Source organism: Lethenteron reissneri, chromosome 46 (genome assembly GCF_015708825.2).
Source record: "Lethenteron reissneri isolate LAM-NWPU_2019-01 chromosome 46, ASM1570882v1, whole genome shotgun sequence".
Lineage (NCBI taxonomy): Eukaryota > Metazoa > Chordata > Hyperoartia > Petromyzontiformes > Petromyzontidae > Lethenteron > Lethenteron reissneri.
The window spans coordinates 10,378,390-10,400,654 of record NC_083824.1 but is presented as its reverse complement, the minus strand read 5'-3'; the positions used below and the strand labels follow the sequence as shown (position 1 = coordinate 10,400,654).

The window sequence follows — 22,265 nt, the reverse complement described above, 5'->3', positions numbered from 1 at the left end:
GGGTGATCAATAAGGTCTGAATTGGTCTGTAATAAGGTAGGGCACTGATAAGGCGTTCACATGTGTGCTAATAACTTTTAAAGTTAGGCTGGCTGCCAAGATAGTATAACTTTCAATAAGAAACATCCTTTAGATATAATTCGCGTATGGTCTCCTGGTCGAGAGAAATATAATAACAGCAGATTCTTAATGTGAGAAATACATTTTACCAAAGGAAATGTAAGGCCACGAATGGGATCCGACCACTTTAGTGTTTAATTTTCTGAATACAGCATTGCATAGTTGTATCACTGTTAAGGGCTGAAAAATGCCTCCTGTTATGGTAAACTTTTAAAAGCCTCTTAGCTAAGTAAGCCAGTGTGATGCACTGGTGGATTTTCTGAATGTCACTTGTGGTCCTTGGACAGGAGTTATATTTTCTTTAAACAAATGTGAAGTACATTGGGTCCAAAAACGCACGCTCAGTTAGAATCGCAACAATGTACCTGTACAGTACGAGTACTTAAAAATGTTTAGTCTTGGACTTTAAACATTTCACAATCTGTTAAGTTCAGTAAGATCGTGTGCCAAATGCAAATTAATATGCTTATTTGGAGGTGCAAGCCAACCCGATTAAACGTAACTTTACACAGTATATCCATACCCACCAAATACAAACTAAACTATTGTATCAGGTAAGCCCTTTCTGAGCTACGTAGCTCTTCTTCAGAAGCGACCTGGCCACAATTGGTAGCTTAACGAAGTGGCTTGTGGACATTTATGGCAGTCAAATACGGTTAAACGGACGTGGATTCAAACTGTGGAGGGAAAAACCGGAGAATTCTCGGGAAAAAAAATCAACGCGACCGCAGAAAGAACACGCCAACTTCAAATATACAGCAGGCGTCAAGGTCGGGATTGAACCCACAACCTCCTTCATACCAGGCGAGGAAGTTAACATCTCGCCACCGCATCCAGTGTATACACAGAGGGCCATGCACTGCATTTCCATTTAAGTAAGCAAATCAAGGGCAGACACGTGGGGTGAAATAAATGCTGGCTCTGCAAATAAGCTCATCCACCCAGTTATTACAATGCACCATCGTGAATGCCACGGTGCGGTGCTGTGGTCAAGTACAGGTAGGTGAATCCTTGTAACTAGAATTGGATTAAGGCTATCCCTGGGCTGTATGCCAGGACAATGACTTGGCCATCCTCCATCTCAAGTCATCAGTTTCTGCCTTTACCTGTGCGAGGCCATGCAAGACCACCCCCAATGCTCTTTGTCAAGGTCCGATTGGTTAAGCTTCTCTTTAACTTCCTCTCCAGACATGGTGGGAAAAAAAGGGCTGATACGTTGAAAAGACAATCACAGGCACCTTTAACGAAGGGAACATAATTATACACAAGTCGGTTCTTAATGGGAACATCAATGTTAAGTTATTTCGAGGTTTTTCTCTTAATTCTTGAGCAGTTGGTAACACCATGGCCACGTTCGGCTGTGGAGCCGCTGCAGACATTTCATTTCAGATTTTGGAAGACTTGTTCATCCCTAACCAAGTGCTGCCCTTAGGTCGATCCACTGCTGGATGAGGGCCTCGCCCAGCCATGTGGTTGGGGATTATGTGACCATACTGAACCGCCGGTCATTTCAGGCTGGTTAAGGCGTCTAGAATACAATGTGGACGCACAAAATGTGTCAGCGATGGATAGTGCTGCACTGATCTTCGTTGTCCACGTAGCCCCGCAGCTTGGAGCAAGCCGCTACGCATCGTGGTCGCCCTCTCGAGTGCTAACCAGGCCCGATTCTGCTCAGCTTCTAGGGATCGCATTCGTCAATAAACACTGCCCCAAAAATGAGATGATTTAATGGACGACTTTTTACAGGTAGGAACAATAGTTCCACACTGCTCACCAGGGATTATTTGTCTGTCGTGCATAGCCCCTCCCAAGCATGTACCGCTCCCGGATTGGTTGAAGTGCGTCACGTGACCGCGAGCTCTCTGTCGTGCACGAATGCGCTCTCCAACCAAGTTCCTACCTGCCCACTCCGAAGGAACGTGTTTGGCAATAACCCTTTTTCATCCAGCACGTAAAGTGTCGAGCAGCCTAGATTATTGTCGACGGCGTTTGCGATGCGTGCTCGTGCACCACTGCCAAAGCATGGTCACCAAATAATTTGTTTCATTTTGAGATGAGAATAGGTATCGTCCCGGGTTGGTTTGGTCACAGACAACGTATACCGTAGTGCAAGTGGATTTTATTTCCAGCTCGCGGAGCTAAATCAGTGGACAATAGGCTCGCACGAGTCATTTGGCAAATTCACTTCAAGTTAATCGAACAGCAGAGACGTTATATCTTACATGTTTGGTGTTCGTAGTTATAGTCTGTTATTTTCAAGCCATCGTTTACACATGTACAGTATATTGCTAATGCGGTGAAGTTTTAACAATGGTAAAAAAAAAATGTCCCAATTCTACAGACCTCGTTGACGCAGAAAGTTAATACATTCCACAAACCCATTGCCAAACGTCACGCGGCGTGACCGAATACAGACCGAGACCACACGGTCAAACGTTAGTTTCGCGCTCGGGCAGCAAACCGAATGTGACATCTCCAAACACCTTGTCTTTCCCGAGTGCACATCGTTCGCCTGCGCTCGTCGCAATGCCCGTGCGTTCACCATTGTCGGCGTCTTCCAGAAAGTACATCTTTGGCGTGCTGCCTTTGCTGCCATTGCTTTCCAGAGGGGCAGTGTCCAGATCCTAAAGTTAGCAACAGACAAGTGTTCAACTCCCGGTTGGCGACGTACGGTGCGCGAAAGGAGTGCAACGTGCCACACGTACAACTCGGCGAGCAAACGGTGATACGCGCGCCCACATTTTTTAAACGTGTTCACGTTTCAATTTCAAATAGATTTGTTTGTTTAACCAGGTGAGAACTTGAGTGACCAGGATGAGGCTGGAGCATTAGTTTGCCAGTATTGGGGGTGGGCGAGGGGGAAGCAATGGTTGTTACGTATCATCTCGCACGATTAGCACGGTTGACTACGCACGGTTATAAAGACGTTCGCACCGTGCGTAGTTCAACGTACACACGCAACCCAAATCGCGTAGTTTGCCGTAAAATTTTCAAACGCGCCAAAATTCAGACCCCGACGCCTTTCACACGGTGGGTGGTCTGCTCTTCGCGAATGACGTCACGGGGCCTTCAACGCCCACGTGGATGGCGCATGGTATCATTACGGTTACCGTACCCCGCAGTAACAAAATCGGGGCAGCCGCCGCATTCGAACTGCGAACGTCGACAGGCAGAGGGTGCGCGCCACCGCTCCGCGCGTACGTTGAGCAATCACAACGCGAGGCTATCGCAATGTGATGACGTAGAAAGGATCATATTGTTAAAATGAATTTTCTCGTTATTCAAATCCACATGGCATTTACTTAAAAGGGCAATCCGGTATCCAAACGCACGCACGCCACTCGCACCGTGGGTGACAGCCGTCGGGGACTCACTCTCACCTGGGAGTTGAGAGAGGCCAGGGAATGCTTGGCCTTCTTGAGCTTGTTCTTGGAGGGCCAGGAGAGGTCGCTCCACAGCAAGCCTGGCCCAATGTCCTCTCGCCGAGTTGGGCCTAGCATGAATGCGAACATCATCATCCTCATGGTTAATCCACTGCTGGATGAAGGCCTCCACAAACCGTTGCCAAGTGCTGTTTTCCAAAAGCACTCCACGCTACTCTAATCTGCCTCGGCGTCGTATTTATATATTGTTTTATCCTGGTCGGCTTTTAATAACTGCCCTAGTTATACCTACTCCTCGGCACTTAAATTCGCAGTGAATATCTTCTGGGTTGCTGCTAAACTGGATTAGGTAAGCGACTCGTAGCCACAGGCATGGTGAAGATGTAAACACACAGCTTTAGACTATTTGGCTGCTATAAATTTCCACGTGACAAGCCACTTCGTTGAGCTATCATTTGTGGCCAGGTCGCTTCTGAAAAATAAGCTCATAGCTCGGTGGGCTTTACCCGGTAAAATAAAAAGTGTAGTCCTATTTAAGTCAAGATTTAGTTCTATTTGTTTGCTTCTATTTGTTTGCTTACCTTTCCTATACTTTTCACTCCTGTCATGTTTTTTTTGTATCGTTTGCTGTTGTAACGTTCTGAACCGCCCCGAATAGACATCTGTGAAAAAATAGCTTTATTGCTCATCGGATTCCTCCATTGTTGTGAGCAAAGCATCCGTCTGCTGCAGGCGAGACTCGGCATTTACCTGTGAGGTAGCTGACGGCGACCCCCACCAGCATGGTGACGACCGTGCCCAGCGGCCCAAAGTACAGGTACGACATGGCATAGAAGCTGTCCGCCAGGGCGGGCCTGCACGGCATGACACGGGGCGCACGCACCACCCACACGCAGAGCTGTGGTTTCCATGAGGCCACAACGGTGGGACAATTGACCAGGGGGCACCAAACTTTGCACGTCTCTCTTCCCGTGCTCGCTTGGATTTTTCTACGGCTCCCCCCCCAGGGGAATTTGTCTACTATAAATTTCCACGTGATAAGCCACTTTCGTTGAGCTATTATTTGTGAAAGCCAGTTCGCTTCTGAAAAATAGAGCCACACAGCTCTGTTGGCCTTAACCTGGTAAGATAAAATAAAAAAAAATCGTTTGGTGTAACCGTGGTATTCATGACGACGGCACCAACCTGGCGACATCACAGATCTCCGGCACCGCGGAGAGATTGGCCCCGAAGGTGCGCAGGTCGGGTGCGGTGCTCGCGTTCGCGGATCCGCCACGCAGGTGCCACGTGGCGGCGGCGGCGGCGGCGGCACCGCACGCCGACACGGAGGTGGGCAGGGCGCCCATGTCGGCCAGGCTGGGCGGGTAGATGGAGGCGCCAACGGAAATCCACAGCGACGCCACGAAGCCCGCGGCAAGGCCGACCAGCACCCCCTGGGGGATACATCGAGCCACTCCAAAAAAAAACGACGGGAAACTCGCCACCCCTCTCGCCACCCCTCTGCCGCCCCCGTACCCTACCCGTACCCGGCCAGGTACGAGTAGGGTACGGGTATCGAGTACCTGATTGCGACCTCTGGGATGAAGCCATGTTGCAGGCGCGGGTGGGTTGATTCTAGGAACTTGAATTGTCAGAAGAGACAAGACGTTGGGAAATGAGTGACAAACGGTTACTCACCAGTGACTCACGGCCTACCTGTACCCGGCCGCACCAGGGTCGCAAACGGGTACCCGTACCCGGCCGGGTACGGGTAGCCGGGTATCGGGTATGGTACGGGTATCTGGTAGCGGCCTCTGCTGGAGGGGGGCCCAGTCGCCGACCGTGCCACGCAAACAAGAGCACTGGGTTTGTTCGACTGGCGTGGTGCGTCATCATGGAATGGGTCACACGCAGTCATCCACGGACTTGAAGTGCGTCAAGGAGACGGAGCTTTCTAGATTTGCAGTTTTCGTGACTGCAAGGATCCATACTCTTTGGTTCTTTCGGTAAAGTCACGTAGGTCAAAAAAATAAGAATAAATATTTAAAAAAAATAACCAAATTAAATCACGACATTTCGGAAGCAACACAAGCTTCCGTCATCAGGTGGGACAACCAGAGTAAGAAACAAGTATTTTTTTTTCTTACTGTGGTTGTCCCACCTGATGACGGAAGCTTGTGTTGCTTCCGAAACGTCGTGATTTAATTTATTTATTTCTATATATTTAAAACAAAAACAAAATTCCCTTGCGTGACTTTACCGAAAGAACCAAAGAGACGGAGCTTCTAACCGCAGTCATCACATTTGACAAGCCAGCAGTGTTCTGCACCTGCGGAAAAGCCGACAGAATTTTGGAAGCCACGACGGTGTTTGTGGGACGCGTTTGGCGTAACCGTGCACGTCGTGCACCTGGGAAATGTTGCACTGTCGACATCGCCAGCCGGTCGCTATGCAAAATTTTGTTGTCTTTTCTTGGATTTTCTGTTTGCACTTAGTCACATATTCACTTTAAGATGTTTTTTGTTCATGTTTTTTGTTTGTTGCGGTTGCACCCGATTCAAGAGCCGAATGGCTCACAGGGCTATACCTAATAAATAAACTTGAACTTGATGCGATTAATCCAGGTTCTTGAGTAAAGAGAGGTTATAGTTTCAGCCCGGTCACCAAAGACTGGACACAAAAAAAAATGATCACATTCAAATTTGTTTCTGGACTTAACTTGGCTAAACTCCAGGTCTGAGAAATAAATATTACTTGTCTGCCATGCAATGCTCTAAAATGCTGAGAGGATGGGAAAGTGCTTCCCCCTCTACTGCGTGGAGCAGAGATCGCTCGAAGGGATGTCCGGCAGTAGCTTCGCGATATCCACTTCTGCGGACCATCACCTAACGCGGTGCGACGCACCGCTCTGCGAGAGACCCGATTGGACGCTGTCTCCGCCCCTCCGATTTAGCAAGGCTGGCTCCGTACAGTGTGCGAAATAAGTTCACACACATACACACGCACGTACGTCTCGTCACATGGACAAAAAATGAGCAAAAAAAACACATAAACGAGACGTACGGTGGAATTGGACGGCGGAACGAAGATGCCGAGGCTGAAGGCCCCGAGCAGAGGGCCGCTCACGACGCCCATCACGGTGAAGGAGGCCTGCACGCCACACACAGCCCGTCCCCGTACGTACATTCTGTACGCACGTCGAACTTTTGTCGCACCGTACGTAGCCTTAAGTGCTAATCGGAGATTCGGGGGGGGGGGGGGGAAGGACAAACTAAACACAAAAAGCAGTTTTAAAGAAACGAGTTTTAAATCTACATTTAAAGTGCATAGCTCTAAGTGGCTTGCTCATATCGGAAGGAAGAGCGTTCCGGACGGCCGCAGAAGCGCATCCGAAAGCCCGCGATGTGGTGACCGTCTCTTTGTTCGATGGCTCGTGCCTCTCCCCCCCTCGATTCAAACGAGTTGACAGCCTCGCTTGCGTGGCGGCGGCAGCGTCAAGCGCGCGTGTTGTCAAAAATGGGAATCAACCAAATGGCTTTAAAAGTTTCGTTAAAAAAACTCTTGCATTGGTGTTAGGAATTGTTGTTTTTGCTTTGGTGAGTTGGCACATTCCCACCACCCAGGAATGTCCCCCGTCACTGCCGTCCGATGCCGACAATGTTTCTTGGGCTGCGGTTGCCCTTGCAAAAGAACTCCTCAGCTTAATGGGTTTAAAGGGTAAAAACACATTCCTGCGGACGGAGCTGGTAGGAACGTTGGGTTGCTCAGTCAACGGCCAGGGTCAACGGCCAGGGTCAACGGCCAGGGTCAACGGCCAGGGTCAACGGCCAGGGTCAACGGCCAGGGTCAACGGCCAGGGTCAACGGCCAGGGTCAACGGCGGCGTGGTGTATTCCACAAATATGGCCGATTGTGAAGGCGGGCACAAGCCGGCGTGAGTAGGTTAAACGTTGAGTTTTATAAGGGCACCACGGGGTGACCAGCCCCTCCCCACCCAGCCCCACTCCTCCCCATCCCTCCCCACACAACCCCACCCCTCCCCACCCAGCCCCTCCCTACCCATTTTTGGATGCACGACGGACGGACACAATAATCCCCTGTGGGCTGGTGTAACCAGGAGGTTCCTACCAGTATAAATTCCGAGTCTGACGGACGTTCTGTATGTATGTAGAACCGCTTGTCGCACCGTACTTAGCCAACTCCGAGCTCAAATTCGGAGGTATTTGAGGGTTGCCCAAAACTTGGGAGACACAAACCAGAGCAAAGCGAACTGGATGTCAGCTACCCGTCAGCTTCCATACTGGCTAACAACACAGGACAAACACGCCCGTTGGAAAAGCATTAGAGAATCCCTGCTCATGCACCATTCGTCTTCCTTATTTATGCTAACATTGGGAGGCATCGAGGGGCACTTTTATATTTCGACACAAATGTTGACTCGCAAGCACGACCACCGCTGGAAGTGTGAACGAGACTCCGAGTTTACCTGCAGAACTCCGCCACCCAGCAGGGATGACAACGCCGCCACGATGATGCACAGGGACCCGTACATGAACGCTAAAAAGACAAAGATCCCCCGTATAGCCTTGACAGACCGCTGGGGCAAGTGGTGTTAAGCGTGCACCTATGAAGGCCGGCATGGTACACGAGGAGGTGAGTGGCCAGCACCACGCCCGGCCGCCTTTGTCTCCATAGTGAGGATATTTACACACCGCACTAGGTTCTCATTTGAGGCCGAGTCGACCTAGGGGAGGCCCAGGACCGGTTCAGACATTCATCAGCGATGTTGGCCTTGAGAGGGAATCGAACTTTGGTCACCGGGTTCATAGCGAAGCGCGCTGACCGCTACACTACACACACGCACGGCGCATCACCCACAGCTTCACCCCTACGTCGCTTACCGGCAGACGCACAGATGTTAACGTGCAGCCCTTTGGTCAATCCACTGCTGGATGAGGGCCTCCCGAATTAACATGGCGGGCCGGCGGGGGGGGGGGGGGGTTATTGTACAAGGAGCCCGACCGTACCCCATCTGGGCTCGGGGACAGGGAGGGGGCTTGGGGCGGAGAGGGACCGCGAGTAAAAACTAAAACAATTTTTGTTATTTTACCAGGTAAGGCCCCACTGAGCTATATTTTCAGAAGCAAACTGGCCACAGATGATAGCTCGACGAAGTGGATTGTCATCACGTGGAAATGTATAGTAGCCAAATACTCTAAAAAGGCACGTTTCTGAATGTGGAGGGACAAAAGGGGAAGATACCCGGGAGAAAAACTCCACGCGACCACAGGGAGAGAGATATGCAATCTCCAAATATACAGGTGTCAGGGTCGGGATCCAAACCACGATCTCCTGTGTACCAGGAGAGGCATCTAACATCTCACCACGCTGACATCCACAGTAAGGAGGCTCGCTTGGGGGCTCTGGACGGTGGGCTAAGCCAGGAGCCGTCTCAGCCGCGGGCGGAAATCGAACCGAGGTCGCCAGCTTCGGAGCGCATCAACCAACCCTGCCACCACTCCCCCCCCCCCCCCCCACAACTGGCGGGACGACGTTTCGGGGGGGGGCCGGCACAGCGCGTGGACTCACAGAGGCCCTTGGAAATGAGCGCGAGCTTCCTCTCCGGCAGCACCCTCACGTTGGGCTTCAGCAGGTCCTCGAGCGTCACGGCCGCCAGCGCGTTGATGCTCGTTGACGCCGTGCTGCCCACGGGCGGGGGAAGTGAGGGTGAGGGTGGGGGTGACAGCGATCGCCTCCCCGTTGCTCGCCACGTGGTTCCCCCCCCTCCCCCCCCAGCACTCATTGATTCAAGTCCAGGTCGCTCGGTCGCTCGCCCCCCCCCCCCCCCCGCGGCCAGTTGCCTCCTGAGTACTCTGTCGCTACGAAGGTGGTTCCCGTGACAGTGACGGTGGCGTCTCTTTCACAATGCGGTCAAGCACCACACTGCAGGTCACACTTGCCTACACACCACATTCACCACACTGCAGGTCACATTCACCCACTCACCACACTGCAGGTCACACTCACCCACTCACCACACTCACCACACTCACCACACTGCAGGTCACACTCACCTACACACCACACTCACCACATTGCAGGTCACACTCACCCACTCGCCACACTCACCACACTCACCACACTGCAGGTCACACTCACCTACACACCACACTCACCACATTGCAGGTCACACTCACCCACTCGCCACACTCACCACACTCACCACACTGCAGGTCACACTCACCTACACACCACACTCACCACATTGCAGGTCACACTCACCCACTCGCCACTCTGAATTCCCTCCCATTAACTTCCCAAGTTCTTATTATAACCTTTCTCAATTGAAAAAAAACTAATCGACTCATATCTCTTATACTTTTAATTGCGCCGTCTGTTGCACGCTGCTTGTGGGTCTTTGCGCTGCAGATCGTCACGTTCCTTTAAAAAAGACCTCTCGGCTTAAATTTGGTAAAAAAAACTCTTTGAACGTCGAAAGAAGCGGCCATGGGCCGCGCTCATCACAGGGCCTCATTTCAACCGGGTCTGTCCAGCTCAGCGACTCAGAAAATATTTAAGCGCCCGGCACATTGCATCCAGAATCCCTCCAGTCGTGGCGGCTACGCATCACGTGCCACCTACTCTAGTCTACCAGCGACCGGGCGAATACTCCCTTCACCATGACATCTCCGACAGTGAGAATGAGCGAGTCACCGTGGCCGGGAACGCAGCGTGCGATTGATACCTCAGTGTCCCAGAGTACGCGCAGGACAGGAAGAGCCCCGGAACGCCGGGAATGTTTTCGAAAATATCCAGCACAAAATACGGCATCAGCTGCAGGAATATCAACCAGGTGGCGATGCGATGGATGAGTTGAAAAATAATACCGAACTGCGACATGAAACGCACTAAAAAAATTCAAACGAATGAATAAAATGATACAGCAAAAAAAAAACACGCAAATAAGTGAGCAAGTGAATGGATGAGTGGATGAGCGGGTGAGTAAATGAGCGAGTGGTCGGGTGGATGGATGAATGGATGCGTGAGTGGGTGAGTGAATGAGCAGGTGAGTAAATGAGTGAGTGGTCGGGTGGATGGATGAATGGATGCGTGAGTGGGTGAGTGAGTGGGTGAGTGAGTGGGTGAGTGAGTGGGTGAGTGAGTGAATGAGCGGGTGAGTAAATGAGTGAGTGGTCGGGTGGATGGATGAATGGATGCGTGAGTGGGTGAGTGAGTGGGTGAGTGAGTGGGTGAGTGAATGAGCGGGTGAGTAAATGAGTGAGTGGTCGGGTGGATGGATGAATGGATGCGTGAGTGGGTGAGTGAGTGGGTGAGTGAGTGGGTGAGTGAATGAGCGGGTGAGTAAATGAGTGAGTGGTCGGGTGGATGGATGATTGATGCGCGAGTGGGTGAGTGAATGAGCGGGCGAGTCCACGAGTGAACGGATGAGTGAGCGAGCGAGCGAGCGAGCGAGGTGCTGGTCTGCCTACCTGGTCGGCGGCGGTCACAAGACCGGCCTGCAGCGGGTCACAGTCCTTGTACAAGGCGAACATGACAAGGCCGCACATGCCGGCACTGCATACGATCACCCACAGCCCCACCAGATTCACAAACAGGGCCCTGCAAAAGCCACAGTGGGTAGCAACACGGCAATCGCCCATGGGTTCGGAGCAGCAGTTCTCAGCCTCTCTGGCCGTGCGCCAATAGCATTTCTACCCCAAATGTACCGTGAAAAGTAACAAGTAAACCCGTAAAAACTAAGTTTTTCACTATAAATTCTTTATATGCGTGGCATCGGGGCGGCTAGAGTCCTCTCGTCCTCTGGCTTGAGATGGCTGCCACCTATGGGTCAGATGATTGTCTGGCAGCATTAAACAATTGGTAATTAAATATTTAAAAAAAATTCCCTAAACAATGTAAAATTTTGGAAATTTGTTTTCACGAAAATGCATTGTCACGCACAACGAGTCTGTGTGCAAAATGTCAGCTCGATTGGATCACGGGAAGTGGGTTAAAAAACGACCGAAAGAGTTGCACGGTCCTAAGCAAGCAAGTGAACTTAATAAAGGATTTAAAAAAAAAGCCGTAAACACAAAGGGAAACCTGCTTGCCATCGACTCATCTACATTGTGCAATGGGCGGTAAAAACAAAGAGTTCCGTGCACCACTTGTATGTACGCATGTTGAACTTCTTTCACACCATACGTAGCAACCCGTGCTAAGCAGAGGTGGCCTTGTGCACCAGTGGTCACGGAACGGACCCGGACGAGTCTATGAATTGGCATCTGTGAATTGAGCATCCGTCTTTGGGTTGCAGGAATTGATTTGTAGCGAGATCTGGTACTGGTATTACTGTGTTGAACTTTAGTGCAGTAAAGGGCACAGCTCTGACACTTGACCTGGTCGACTGACTGACACAAAGGCCCCCCGTGTAGCCTCAACAAACTGTTGGGGCAAGTGCTGTTAACGAGCACCTACGAAGGCCGGCACGTCACACGAGAGGGTGGGTGGCCAGCACCACGCCCGACTGCCTTTGTCTCTCCAGCGGCAATGATTTTACATCACCGCACGAGGTACTCATTTGAGGCTGAGTCGACCTAGGGGAGGCCCAGGACCGGTTCAGATAATCATCACCGGTTCAGATAATCATCACTGGGTCGCCAGGTCCGTAGCGCAACGCACTAACCGCTACACACCCACACACACAACCCCGGGTTTGGTCTGCGTGGAAAATGTAGAAACCCAAACGCGGTGGGGAATCGCCGGCCTAGGGCAGCGGTCTTCTTTGCAAGGCCCACGGGCCACTGGCGGCCCCCTGGGTGGTCTTTAGTGTGGCCCACGAAAATACACAAAATGTGAAAACACCCCCTCACCATCATCGTCCTGACACAAACCCCAATGGTTTAAAATGTGTGGCGGCCCTCACACGGATGATGTCTTATCGGTGAAAGTACCCCTGCCCCAACCCCCTCTGAAAATTAGCGAAGAACACCGGCCTAAGGGGCTGGGGGGGTGTTGCGGTGCCGTGGTGCCGCGGGTGCCCAACCTGCGGGCCTGCGTCTCCGAGCGGCAGGCGAGGTAGCGTTGCACCTGCGCCTGGTTGACTCCGTACATGGAGAGCCAGAGAAGGGTCGCTCCCGTCGTGAGCGTCCAGAACGTGTACCTCCGCCGGGGGTCTGGGTCAAAGCTGGCAGCGAGAGAGTGCGTCGTCGAGGTCACCACGGCGGCTTCCATTCGCGACACGTTTGACACAACAAAAACTCAACGACGCTTGCAAATCGGTCCATTCGTGAAATGTTTGAAACTCCGTGAGACTCGATAAACACGCTGCTCCCGATCGTCACCCCCGAGGGTAGCGGAGCCCAGATGCCTCTACTCCATCCCTAATTTTGAGGGTGTATCGCTCTGGGTTTGTTCCACGTCATCTACTTCCCCCCCTCCTCCCTATTTGAAATCGACTTTGTATTCTGGGTTCTAGAATAACAATAAACAAGGGGGCAGCCTCCCCCTACAAACAACGGCCAGCGTGACGCGTCTGATGATGTCACCAAGCCCCGCCCATCACCTCCTGTCCAGCGTCACACGCGGGGTCACAGTTGACACTTAAGTTTTCCCGTAATTATCTGCGTGTTTATTCCATTAGTCAAGTGATCGATCGATAAATCAGTCGAGTCACTTGATACATTACTCAGATACAAGTGGTCGGATAGACCAGCTCCCATAAAAAAGAAAACTACTGCACTAAAAACCCCAGCACCGACCTCGCCCTAGTCCAAAACCCCCAATGTTCTTTGCAAGTACGTCGATATAAAAGCCATTTCAACTACAACTCTGATATTAAGTGCACATTCAAAATGTAACATTTGCTCAGCTTGCTTTTACCATTTTGTTTAGTCCGAACTGATTGAGCCAATTCAGCCAGCTCATCCAGCATAATCAGTACAGACAGCACATTCACTACAGCCAGCACAGACAGCACAGCCATTTATAACTCTTAGTAGGGGGTAGAAAATTTGGTTCCCTACTGCTAACAAATGCTGCGCCTGTTTCTCTGGTCGTTCAAATATTCCCTTAATATTTGTTCATGGAGGAGGCAAAAATGATAATCGCACCAGCTCCGAGCTATTAACGCTGTACCGGCCTCTAAACCACCTGGGGGCCCACCTCAAGCAGTGCCCCCAGGCTCACCCCCCAGGCCCACCTCCAGGCCAGAGGTCGCAAACGGGTTTTGATTCCTTACCCGTACCCGGCCGCACCAGGGTCGCAAACGGGTACCCGATTGCGACCTCTGGGATGAAGCCATGTTGCAGGCGCGGGTGGGTTGATTCTAGGAACTTGAATTGTGAGAAGAGACAAGACGTTGGGAAATGAGTGACAAACAGTTACTCACCAGTGACTCACGGCCTACCCGTAACCGTACCCGGCCGCACCAGGGTCACAAACGGCTACCCGTACCCGGCCAGGTACGGGTAGCCGGGTATCGGGTAGGGTATGAGTATCGGGTACCCGATTGCGACCTCTGCTCCAGGCCCACCCCTTGGCCCACCCCCCAGGTTCCACGAATCCCCCGCGGGTGCTACTACTCACTCTCCAAAGTTGATCCGCGAGCCGTTGTTCACGCGGGAAATGGCCGTCGAGATCCCGCCGACCTCCATCGTGCCCTGGATCAGGACGGCCCAGAACCCGGCCAGCATCACCATCACCTGGAAGGCGTCCGTCCACACCACCGCCTTCATCCCACCCTGGAGGGCGGTGGGGGTAGGGGGGGGGATGGGGTCGGTAGCGGGTTAAAAAGGGGCGGTGCGTTGAAATTCACCGTTTAAAAAAATCACATCCAGCGAGGTATGTGGTGACGTGGACTTAGTCCGCAGTTACCAACGCCGGCGAACGAAAACCCGACGCTCTCTCATCGATAGCGCGGCAAAAAAATGTACAACAGGTGACGCGTCTGGATCTCTCCCCTATTAATAAAGGACCATCGCCCGAAACGTTGTCCATTATATGGATAAACAATAATCTCTCAAAGGCAGTGTTTACCGACACAGTTATCGAGGGTTTGTGTCACCACATCTGCACCCTGCCAATAAATCCCAAACCAGATGACAGCAGCACATTTTCATCACACAAACAACAGCAGCAGCAACCGCCCACAACCGCCAGAAACAGCCTGCACCAAGTCAATGAGGACGGCTGCATCAACTGCCCCTTGCATTGTTTACAGATCACAGGACTTGCAAGACGCGACTGAAAATGTTGGAGAGGTTTGTTTTTCTGTTTTTGTTTTGGAACCTTGGTATCTCGTCAGCAGCAGGGGCGGCTTACGATGGTTGTGTAGAATGTGCAGATTGCTCCACTCGACAGAACGGAGAACCAAATGCTGAGACCCGTCACTGCACAAAGGAAACAAACACCCCCATTGACTCTGGGAAGGGGCCTTCATTCAGCAGTGGATCGATCATGGCTGATGACGCTGATGATGATGGACAAATAAATGTTCACGTCACACCCCAGCGGAATCGCATTTCCAAGTTTAATGTTTTAGCAAAGCTCAAAAGACCAGAGGATGGATCTCATCTGCAAGAGTGACCTGGGGTCACCAATATGGACAGAAGCAAAACGACACAAACAAGGCACGGCAACGGAACAAATAGAAATCGGAGCAAAATAACCGTGGCACGGAAGGCACCGTGCACACAGCAGAGACGCAAATCCACACATGTGAATAAATTAATTTCCTCGAACAAAAATGGTCTCTTTCAAATTTACTTAACAACAACAATAATAAAAAAAAGACATCCACAGTAAAATGAGGCTTCAGAAACAACGATATGGCCCCTGTGGGGTGATTACGTGCGACCCGCCGACCTTGATTGAGGATGAGAGCCGGAGCGTAGATGACCACTCCCGTGTACAGGACCTGCAGCAGTAGCAGCAAAAAAAAAAAACACGTCTGGTCAGCGTGAAAGAGTCGGCCCGAAATAGCCCGCTCGACTGGCTCTCTCCAGACGAGCTCCCTCGAGCAGAAAGGCCCTCCTGCCAGCAGTGGCACGGCCAGGCAATTGCGGGGCTGTGCCCTTACCCCCCTTTTCACCGGACGACCCGACACAAGATGCAGCCGGTGGCCGTCCTCCGGGCTGCTGTGAGCGCTGCCCGAACCCCTCTCGCCATTCCTGTACAGTGGGAGTTGGTTTTGCTCGCAGTTTCAAGAGGGGCTGTGTTTCTTTACCGTGGCGACGATGTACTGGGTCGTTCCGCAGAGCCGCACGACTTTGTTGAAGCGCATTTCCAGGTACTGTGGGGAAAGAATGTCATCGAGCCGTGAAATATAAAAGCAGGTGCCTGTGACCAAAAAAAATAAAAATCACGTAAGCAGCTTAGAGCCTGGATTTTGAGCTTGGATGGGTGAACGCCACGCACAAAGCGGGTCCCCGTCAACGGGTTTCTGGGGATACATCGGCGGCTTCATCATCAGGGATTTCTCACCGAGACTTACAGACTCGACCGCAGAGACCCACAAGCTCGCAGACATCCACAGAGAGACCCACAAGAATTGCACAGCCCACCGATGAACGTGAAATGTCACGATTCTGCTCGATTTTCTCACACACACATTGAAAAACAGTTGGAGGTTTATAGATACACACACGACACAACCACTCACCACGGCCACTCGTACAATGCTACATGTTGTCATCCAAGGTCAGAACATTTAGGGGAATATGTTTTTGCAAAAGTGTGAACGATCAATAATAAAACCAGACCCCGAGTCATGTCGAATGCTTCCGCTTGATTTCCGTTGTGTTGAATTAGGTATTTTATCAAAATTTTACGACAAGATAGTGTTGCTGTACTGCAGTGGAGGGATGGCTCTTGTCCATAATACCTGGCAACCTTGCTTCATTTAACAGGCCACCGACTTGCTGACGAGTTAGAAAAGTCGAAATCGTTTCACGCGACTGTAGAGATTGCCAGCTCAAACAAACTCTGCTGGACGGCATCGGTCCAAATGATTCTAAAGTAATCGACATCAATACGGTAATACCTCGATATGCGAATTTTATGCTATACGAAGTTTCAGCATAACGAACTTTGGATTTATTATCATTACTTTAACGGTAAGAAGAAAGTTAAATAATAAATAAACACGAAATAAATTATTAATGTGTCGGTCTCCTGTATTGCAGAAATAACAAGATTACGTTTATTCACTGTGTTTATTTGATTTATGTCAGTTTTTTTATACTGTACAGTATGAAATCGAATATTATTTTCAACATGAATTGTCGTTGTTAACAATATGAATGGTAAGTTGTGAAGTGTTGGGAGCATGAAATAATAAGTTACGAAGGCTGTGAGAACGCATCCTCATAGTTATAAGTGATTCAATATGTGAAGTTTCAATATATGAGCAAAGCTCCAGGAACGCATCTACTTCGTATATCGAGGTATTGCCGTAGAGTACAAAGTCGCATATCCGACTCGCTGGGTTCCGTGGTGGCTAGGATATGTTAACTCCCTCGCCTGGTATACAGGTGGTCGTGGTTTCGATCCCGACCTTGACGCCTGGAAATGTGGAGTTTGCGTTTTTCTCTCTCTCCCCGTGGTCCTGTGGATTTTTCTCCGATTTTTCCCCTCCACATTTAGAAACACGCGTTCAGAATGTTGCCCGCTATAAGTGTCCACGTGATAAGCCGCTCCGTTGAGCTGCCATTTGTGTCCGCCAGGTCGCTTCGGAGAAAGAGCTACGTAGCTAAGTGGGTCTTACCTGGTGTAAAATAAAAAAAATAAAAAAGTTTAATCGTTTAGCGTTGGAATAGTTGAATCTGTGCACAATGACAGTTACGCCGCGTACAGAGGCAATTGCTCAGGGCGGCATTGCGACGTTGTACTGCACGACAGAACAGTAACTCTACGTATATATTCTTCTTGATTCTTTCGGTAAAGTCACGTAGAAGGGAAATAATAAAATAATAAAATAAAACATAATAAAATTATTCTCACGACGTTTCTGCCACAACGCAAGCAGCCGTCCTCAGGTGAAGAACAGGTCTGTCGGAAAGAAAGCGTCTTTCCCTTTCACGTGACTTGACCGAAAGAACCAAGAAGATGAATCCCTGCAGTCACGAAAGCTTTAACTCGAAACTCTACGTATAGTTTAGTCGGTTAGACAAATCGTTTGGCGACTCGCTCTCCGTCAACAAGGCCGCCTTTTGAAAGTAGTAATCCATCGGCAACGTTTCGGGCAACGGACCTTCAAAGCGCCGTCCGATTAAGCACGGTTGGCTACGTACGGTGCAAAAGAAGTTCTACATACGGTACGTACGTAGCAGAAGGGTCATTGTCTGAAACGTAGCCGATTATCATGTGTTATTATACATGGTAATAATAATAAGATGTAGAAGGGAAATAATAAAATAATAAAAATTAAACAGAATAAAATAAAATAATTCTCACGACGTTTCGGCCACAACGCAAGCAGCCGTCCTCAGGTGAAGAACAGGTATGTCGGAAAGACAGCGTTTGACACTTCTACGTGACTTTACCGAAAGAACCAAGAAGATGAATCCCTGCAGTCACGAAAGCTTTAAATCGAAAAATAATAAGATGGTTAAAATGTGAACCATCTTCCTCCCTTCCTAACCTCACCCACCCCTCCCTCTCCCAATCATCACCATTCCCTTGCCATCCCTTCCCCAACGCTCAAACCCCATCCCTTTCCCCCCCATCAGCCAATGCTGGTGTGCAATTTAGAATTCTTGTAAAGCGCTTTGATAAAAGCGCTGTAAAAATTCGTAGATAAAATGAGGCGAAATATTAGAGTTAGCGGCGGTTCCATGGGACCGGCAAATCTTAACAAAAAAAAAATCATCACCCAAATATTACGAGCAAAAAATTAACCCGTAAAAACAAAGTTTTTCACTAGAAATCCTTTATATGCGTGGCGGCTAGAGTCCTCTCGTCCTCTGGCTTGAGATGGCTGCCACCTATGGGTCAGATGATTGCCTGCCACCATTAAGCAATTGGTAATTAAATCTAAAAAAAATGTACCTAAAAAGTGGAAAATTCTGGAAAACAATTTTCACGGAAATAAATTGTCACGCACAACGAGTCTGTGTGCAAAATGTCAGCTCGATCGGATCACGGGAAGTGGGTTAAACAACGACCGAAAGATTTGCACGGTCGTAAGCGCGCAAGCAAGCAAGTGAACTTAATATAAAGGATTTAACAATCACCCGAAGATTACGAGCAAAAAAAAAACACCCCGTGCCGACTGCTCAATGAGCATCGCCCACACGCCCCCCCACCCCTCAACCTGATAAGTGCTGGTGATGCCCAGACGATAGAAGACTGGCAGGAAGACGTACGCCGTGATGAAGACGTTCACCGACTGGCCCAGGCACATCTGCAGGAACTTGGCACCGTAGCGGTACGCCTCGCCCGGCACGCCGAGCACCTGCACGGCCGACATGAAGCTGGCCGACAGCGACAGCCCCACGGGAAGAGCGCTGAGGTGCCGCCCGCCCATGAAGAAGTCTCCCGTGGTGCGCTGGCCGCCACCGCGCAGCGCGTAGAAGATCCCGATGGACGTCGAGACGAGCAGCATGACCGCGAAGACGCAGTAGTCCCACGGGCTGAAGCCTCGTCCAGCCATCGCCGGGGGCAGCGGGGGCAGCGGAGTCGGCGGAGGAGATTTCGTGCGAGCCTGCACTGACACGATGCTGTGGGTTTCAGCGGAGACGCGGCACACCAACAAAGATTACCCGCCCCCCCGTGTAGACTGAACAGACGGTTTGAGGCAAGTGCTGTTAGCGAGCACCTATTAAGGCCGGATGGGTGGCCAACACCAAGCCCGACCGCCTTTGTCTCATCAGTGGCGATATTTAGACACCGCACCAGGTACTCATTTGAGGCCGAGTCGACCTTGGGGAGGCCCATGACCGGTTCAAATAATCGTCACTGTGATGGCCGGGAGCGGGAATCAAACTCGGGCCGTCGGGTTCGTAGCGCAGCGCGCTCACGGCGCACGAGTAGAGACGCAGGCACCCGGACAAACAACACCTCACACGGGCAGACACACGCACAGGCACTATTATTGACACACATACATGAGTAACACACACACACACGCACTATTATTGTCACACACACACACACAGGAGTGACACACACACAGGAGTGACACACACACAGGAGTGACACACACAGGAGTGACATACACACAGGAGTGACACACACATAGGAGTGACACACACACAGGAGCGACACACACACACAGGAGCGACACACACACACAGGCGCGTCACACACACACAGGCGTGTCACACACACACAGGCGTGTCACACACACACAGGCGTGTCACACACACACAGGCGTGTCACACACACACAGGCGTGTCACACACACACAGGCGTGTCACACACACACAGGCGTGTCACACACACACAGGAGTGTCACACACACACACAGGCGTGTCACACACACACACAGGCGTGTCACACACAGGAGTGACACACACACACACACGCAGGTGTGTTACCTTCCCCAAGGGGCCGGGATGGGTGACCGGTAGAGCGAGGGGGAAGCCGCCCAGGACGCGCGTGATCGTGGCGACTTTTGTCCACTTGTCTCCTCCTCTGGGACACAACGCGGGGCTGCGTGCAACACAACCAGCAGGTCTCTGCTCGACGAAGAGCGAATTCACCGAAGGCGAACGACTTCTCTGGGTGCCACACTGATATTGCTCAAGAGCGCATTCGTGTTGTTAATGATCACGACGATGATGATGATACAGACGGAGGGGCCCAATGTCTCTCCTCCGCTGTGCTCGCTGGGTGTGTCTGCCGATGGCCACGTCGTGAGCGGCAAGAGGACGCACTCAGGTTCTCAATATCCGCCTCTCGAACCCCCTCTAAGAGCCACCGCCCCACACACTCTCACCTCGACCCCCCACCCCACGCCGCTAACCCATCGCCCATCTTCTTTCACAAGCAACACGGCTGTGTGAAGATCACACGCGGGCGAGCTGCTGGCACGCGCAAGTTCCTCGTCCTCCACTTCTCTCTCCGACTCTTCTCATTGAGCAGCCTGGCGAATTATGATCAGACAAACACCGCCACCCCCTCCCCCGACCACCACAACTTGCAAGGGTGGCCGAGTGGCTGGGTGGCAATTTTCACCCAGCAGCGAATTAATCAAGAAGCCGTGCAAGTGTTCACACAATTTCCGGGCACCCCATTCTCTTTTAATGAATGAACACTAAACAGCCTGCTGAAGTATGGTCAAACCGCCCCGTCCCTCCCCTCCAAACCACAACTTGCACGGCCATAATGATGGGTGGGGTGGTGGGAAGAAGAGAGGACATTCATCCAGCAGTGGATCGATGAAGGTCTACGCAATGCATAACCGACGCGGTGGTCGTGCATTGTACGATCGATGGCAGGGGGGGGGGGGGAGAGGCGACGCTTGTCGGCACAGCGCGAGACGCGGGATCCGCCCGTGGCGTTGGCCAAGTGGTGCCCCCTCCTCCACCACCACCTTCATCTGCTACGCGCGCGGGATTAAACAATCGTGAGCGTCCCCAAATGTAGCGCATTGACGCCGGATTGTAGGGCGGTAGCGGCACCAACGGCGCGTCCGTCAATATTAACGGGAATCCCCCACTGATCGCCTTCGTGATTCGCACAGGCTGATTGGTTACACAATGGGCCGCTCATGAAAAGCAATTTGTATAAGTAGCGCGCACGTGCGTCGTGATGAGTCAACGGTAATGATCGGGTTTGTAGCGGTGGCAGTGGCGAGCGCATTGCGATGCGCTATGACTCCGGCGGCTTCTGAGTTCGATTCCCAGCGTCGGCTCATGTATGTGGTGAGCGCCTGGGATGCGAGGATGAAACCAAAAGTCGACATTGAAAGGAGTCCGATGCCGGGCGCAATCGGCGATTCAAAACGATCCCGTGGCGTTCAGTGCCGAATCGGAAGGATCCTCAGACGAATTCCCCATCGATGAGCACGTGCGCGTTCATATTAAAGTCTATCGCCATGCACAGCTTTCAATGTGTGCTAAACCACTTATCTTAAAAGCAGCCTTTGGTGCATTCAAACGTGAAACAAAGCGATAATTGTTTAATTTAAAAACATCTCACGAGTTCAAATAACACGTCGCGTTTAATTACTTTGCTTGTTAACTGTTGGTGAGCGAGCACCAATGAAGGCTAGCACGGCACACGAGGGGGTGGGTGGCCAGCACCACGCCCGGCCGCCTTCGTCTCCCTAGTGGGATTGCTCACACATCACACCAGCTACTCACTTGATGCTGAGTCGATCTAGGCGAGGCCCAGGACCGGTTTAGATAATCATCGCTGGTGTTAATCGTCGATAAGCAATCGAACCCGAGTCGCCAGGTTTCGTAGCGCAGGTGCGCTAACCGCTACACCACCGCTCATTCAACCATTAGCCCCGCCTACCACTCGTAGGCTCCGCCTACTGCCCAAGTAGCCCCGCCCACTGCTCAGGTAGCCTCTGCTCAGGTAAGTTTCCAGGAGGGTACCTTGATATGGGGGCCGGTCGGATGCATTTCGAACCGTGGAACGACTCGTCGTGATTGTCACTAAGCCGCTGGCTTTAGTGACACCCGAAGGGGAAATGGAAGGGCAGATTAGAGTCAGCATCGGAGTGTTGTAGTTATACCGGAAGAATCCGATGAGCTGTAAAGCTGTTTGTTTAACAGATGTCCAGTGTTTTTACAGATGTCCTGTAAGTTAAAGAGAATGGAAACGCTCTGAG

The 22,265-nt window shown here is 51.2% G+C and overlaps 1 protein-coding gene across 2 annotated transcripts; it reads right to left on the bottom strand.

Moving 5' to 3' along the window:
- Nucleotides 1-248: 248 nt before the first annotated feature.
- Nucleotides 249-20,329, bottom strand: LOC133354165 (sodium/iodide cotransporter-like). 2 transcript variants are annotated; one of them, XM_061570791.1, is made up of 16 exons: nucleotides 20,020-20,329; nucleotides 18,795-19,200; nucleotides 15,708-15,773; nucleotides 15,347-15,398; nucleotides 14,804-14,871; nucleotides 14,069-14,223; nucleotides 12,528-12,668; nucleotides 10,972-11,101; nucleotides 10,227-10,315; nucleotides 9,071-9,183; nucleotides 7,968-8,038; nucleotides 6,546-6,632; nucleotides 4,689-4,936; nucleotides 4,254-4,357; nucleotides 3,501-3,613; nucleotides 249-2,744 (listed from the first exon to the last, which is right to left on the bottom strand). In XM_061570791.1, the coding sequence occupies exons 2-16, from the start codon at nucleotides 19,131-19,133 to the stop codon at nucleotides 2,550-2,552; spliced, it is 1,971 nt and encodes a 656-aa protein (XP_061426775.1). In that variant the 5' UTR covers nucleotides 19,134-19,200; nucleotides 20,020-20,329; the 3' UTR covers nucleotides 249-2,549. The 2 variants fall into 2 exon arrangements, with proteins under 2 accessions (XP_061426775.1, XP_061426776.1); XM_061570792.1 differs by lacking the exon at nucleotides 20,020-20,329 and having other exon boundaries at nucleotides 18,847-18,974.
- Nucleotides 20,330-22,265: the final 1,936 nt, after the last annotated feature.

What these genes read in the sequence shown, in the direction of transcription:
- LOC133354165 (XM_061570791.1), bottom strand. Translation starts at nt 19,133, where the DNA reads ATGGCTGGACGAGGCTTCAGCCCGTGGGACTACTGCGTCTTCGCGGTC. An exon ending in TGGGTGGCGGAGTTCTGCAG is followed by an intron (nt 6,633 to 7,967) that starts GTAAACTCGGAG and finishes TGTGGCGTGCAG; the next exon opens with GCCTCCTTCACCGTGATGGG. An exon ending in TGGCCTCTCTCAACTCCCAG is followed by an intron (nt 2,745 to 3,500) that starts GTGAGAGTGAGT and finishes TGCTAACTTTAG; the next exon opens with GATCTGGACACTGCCCCTCT.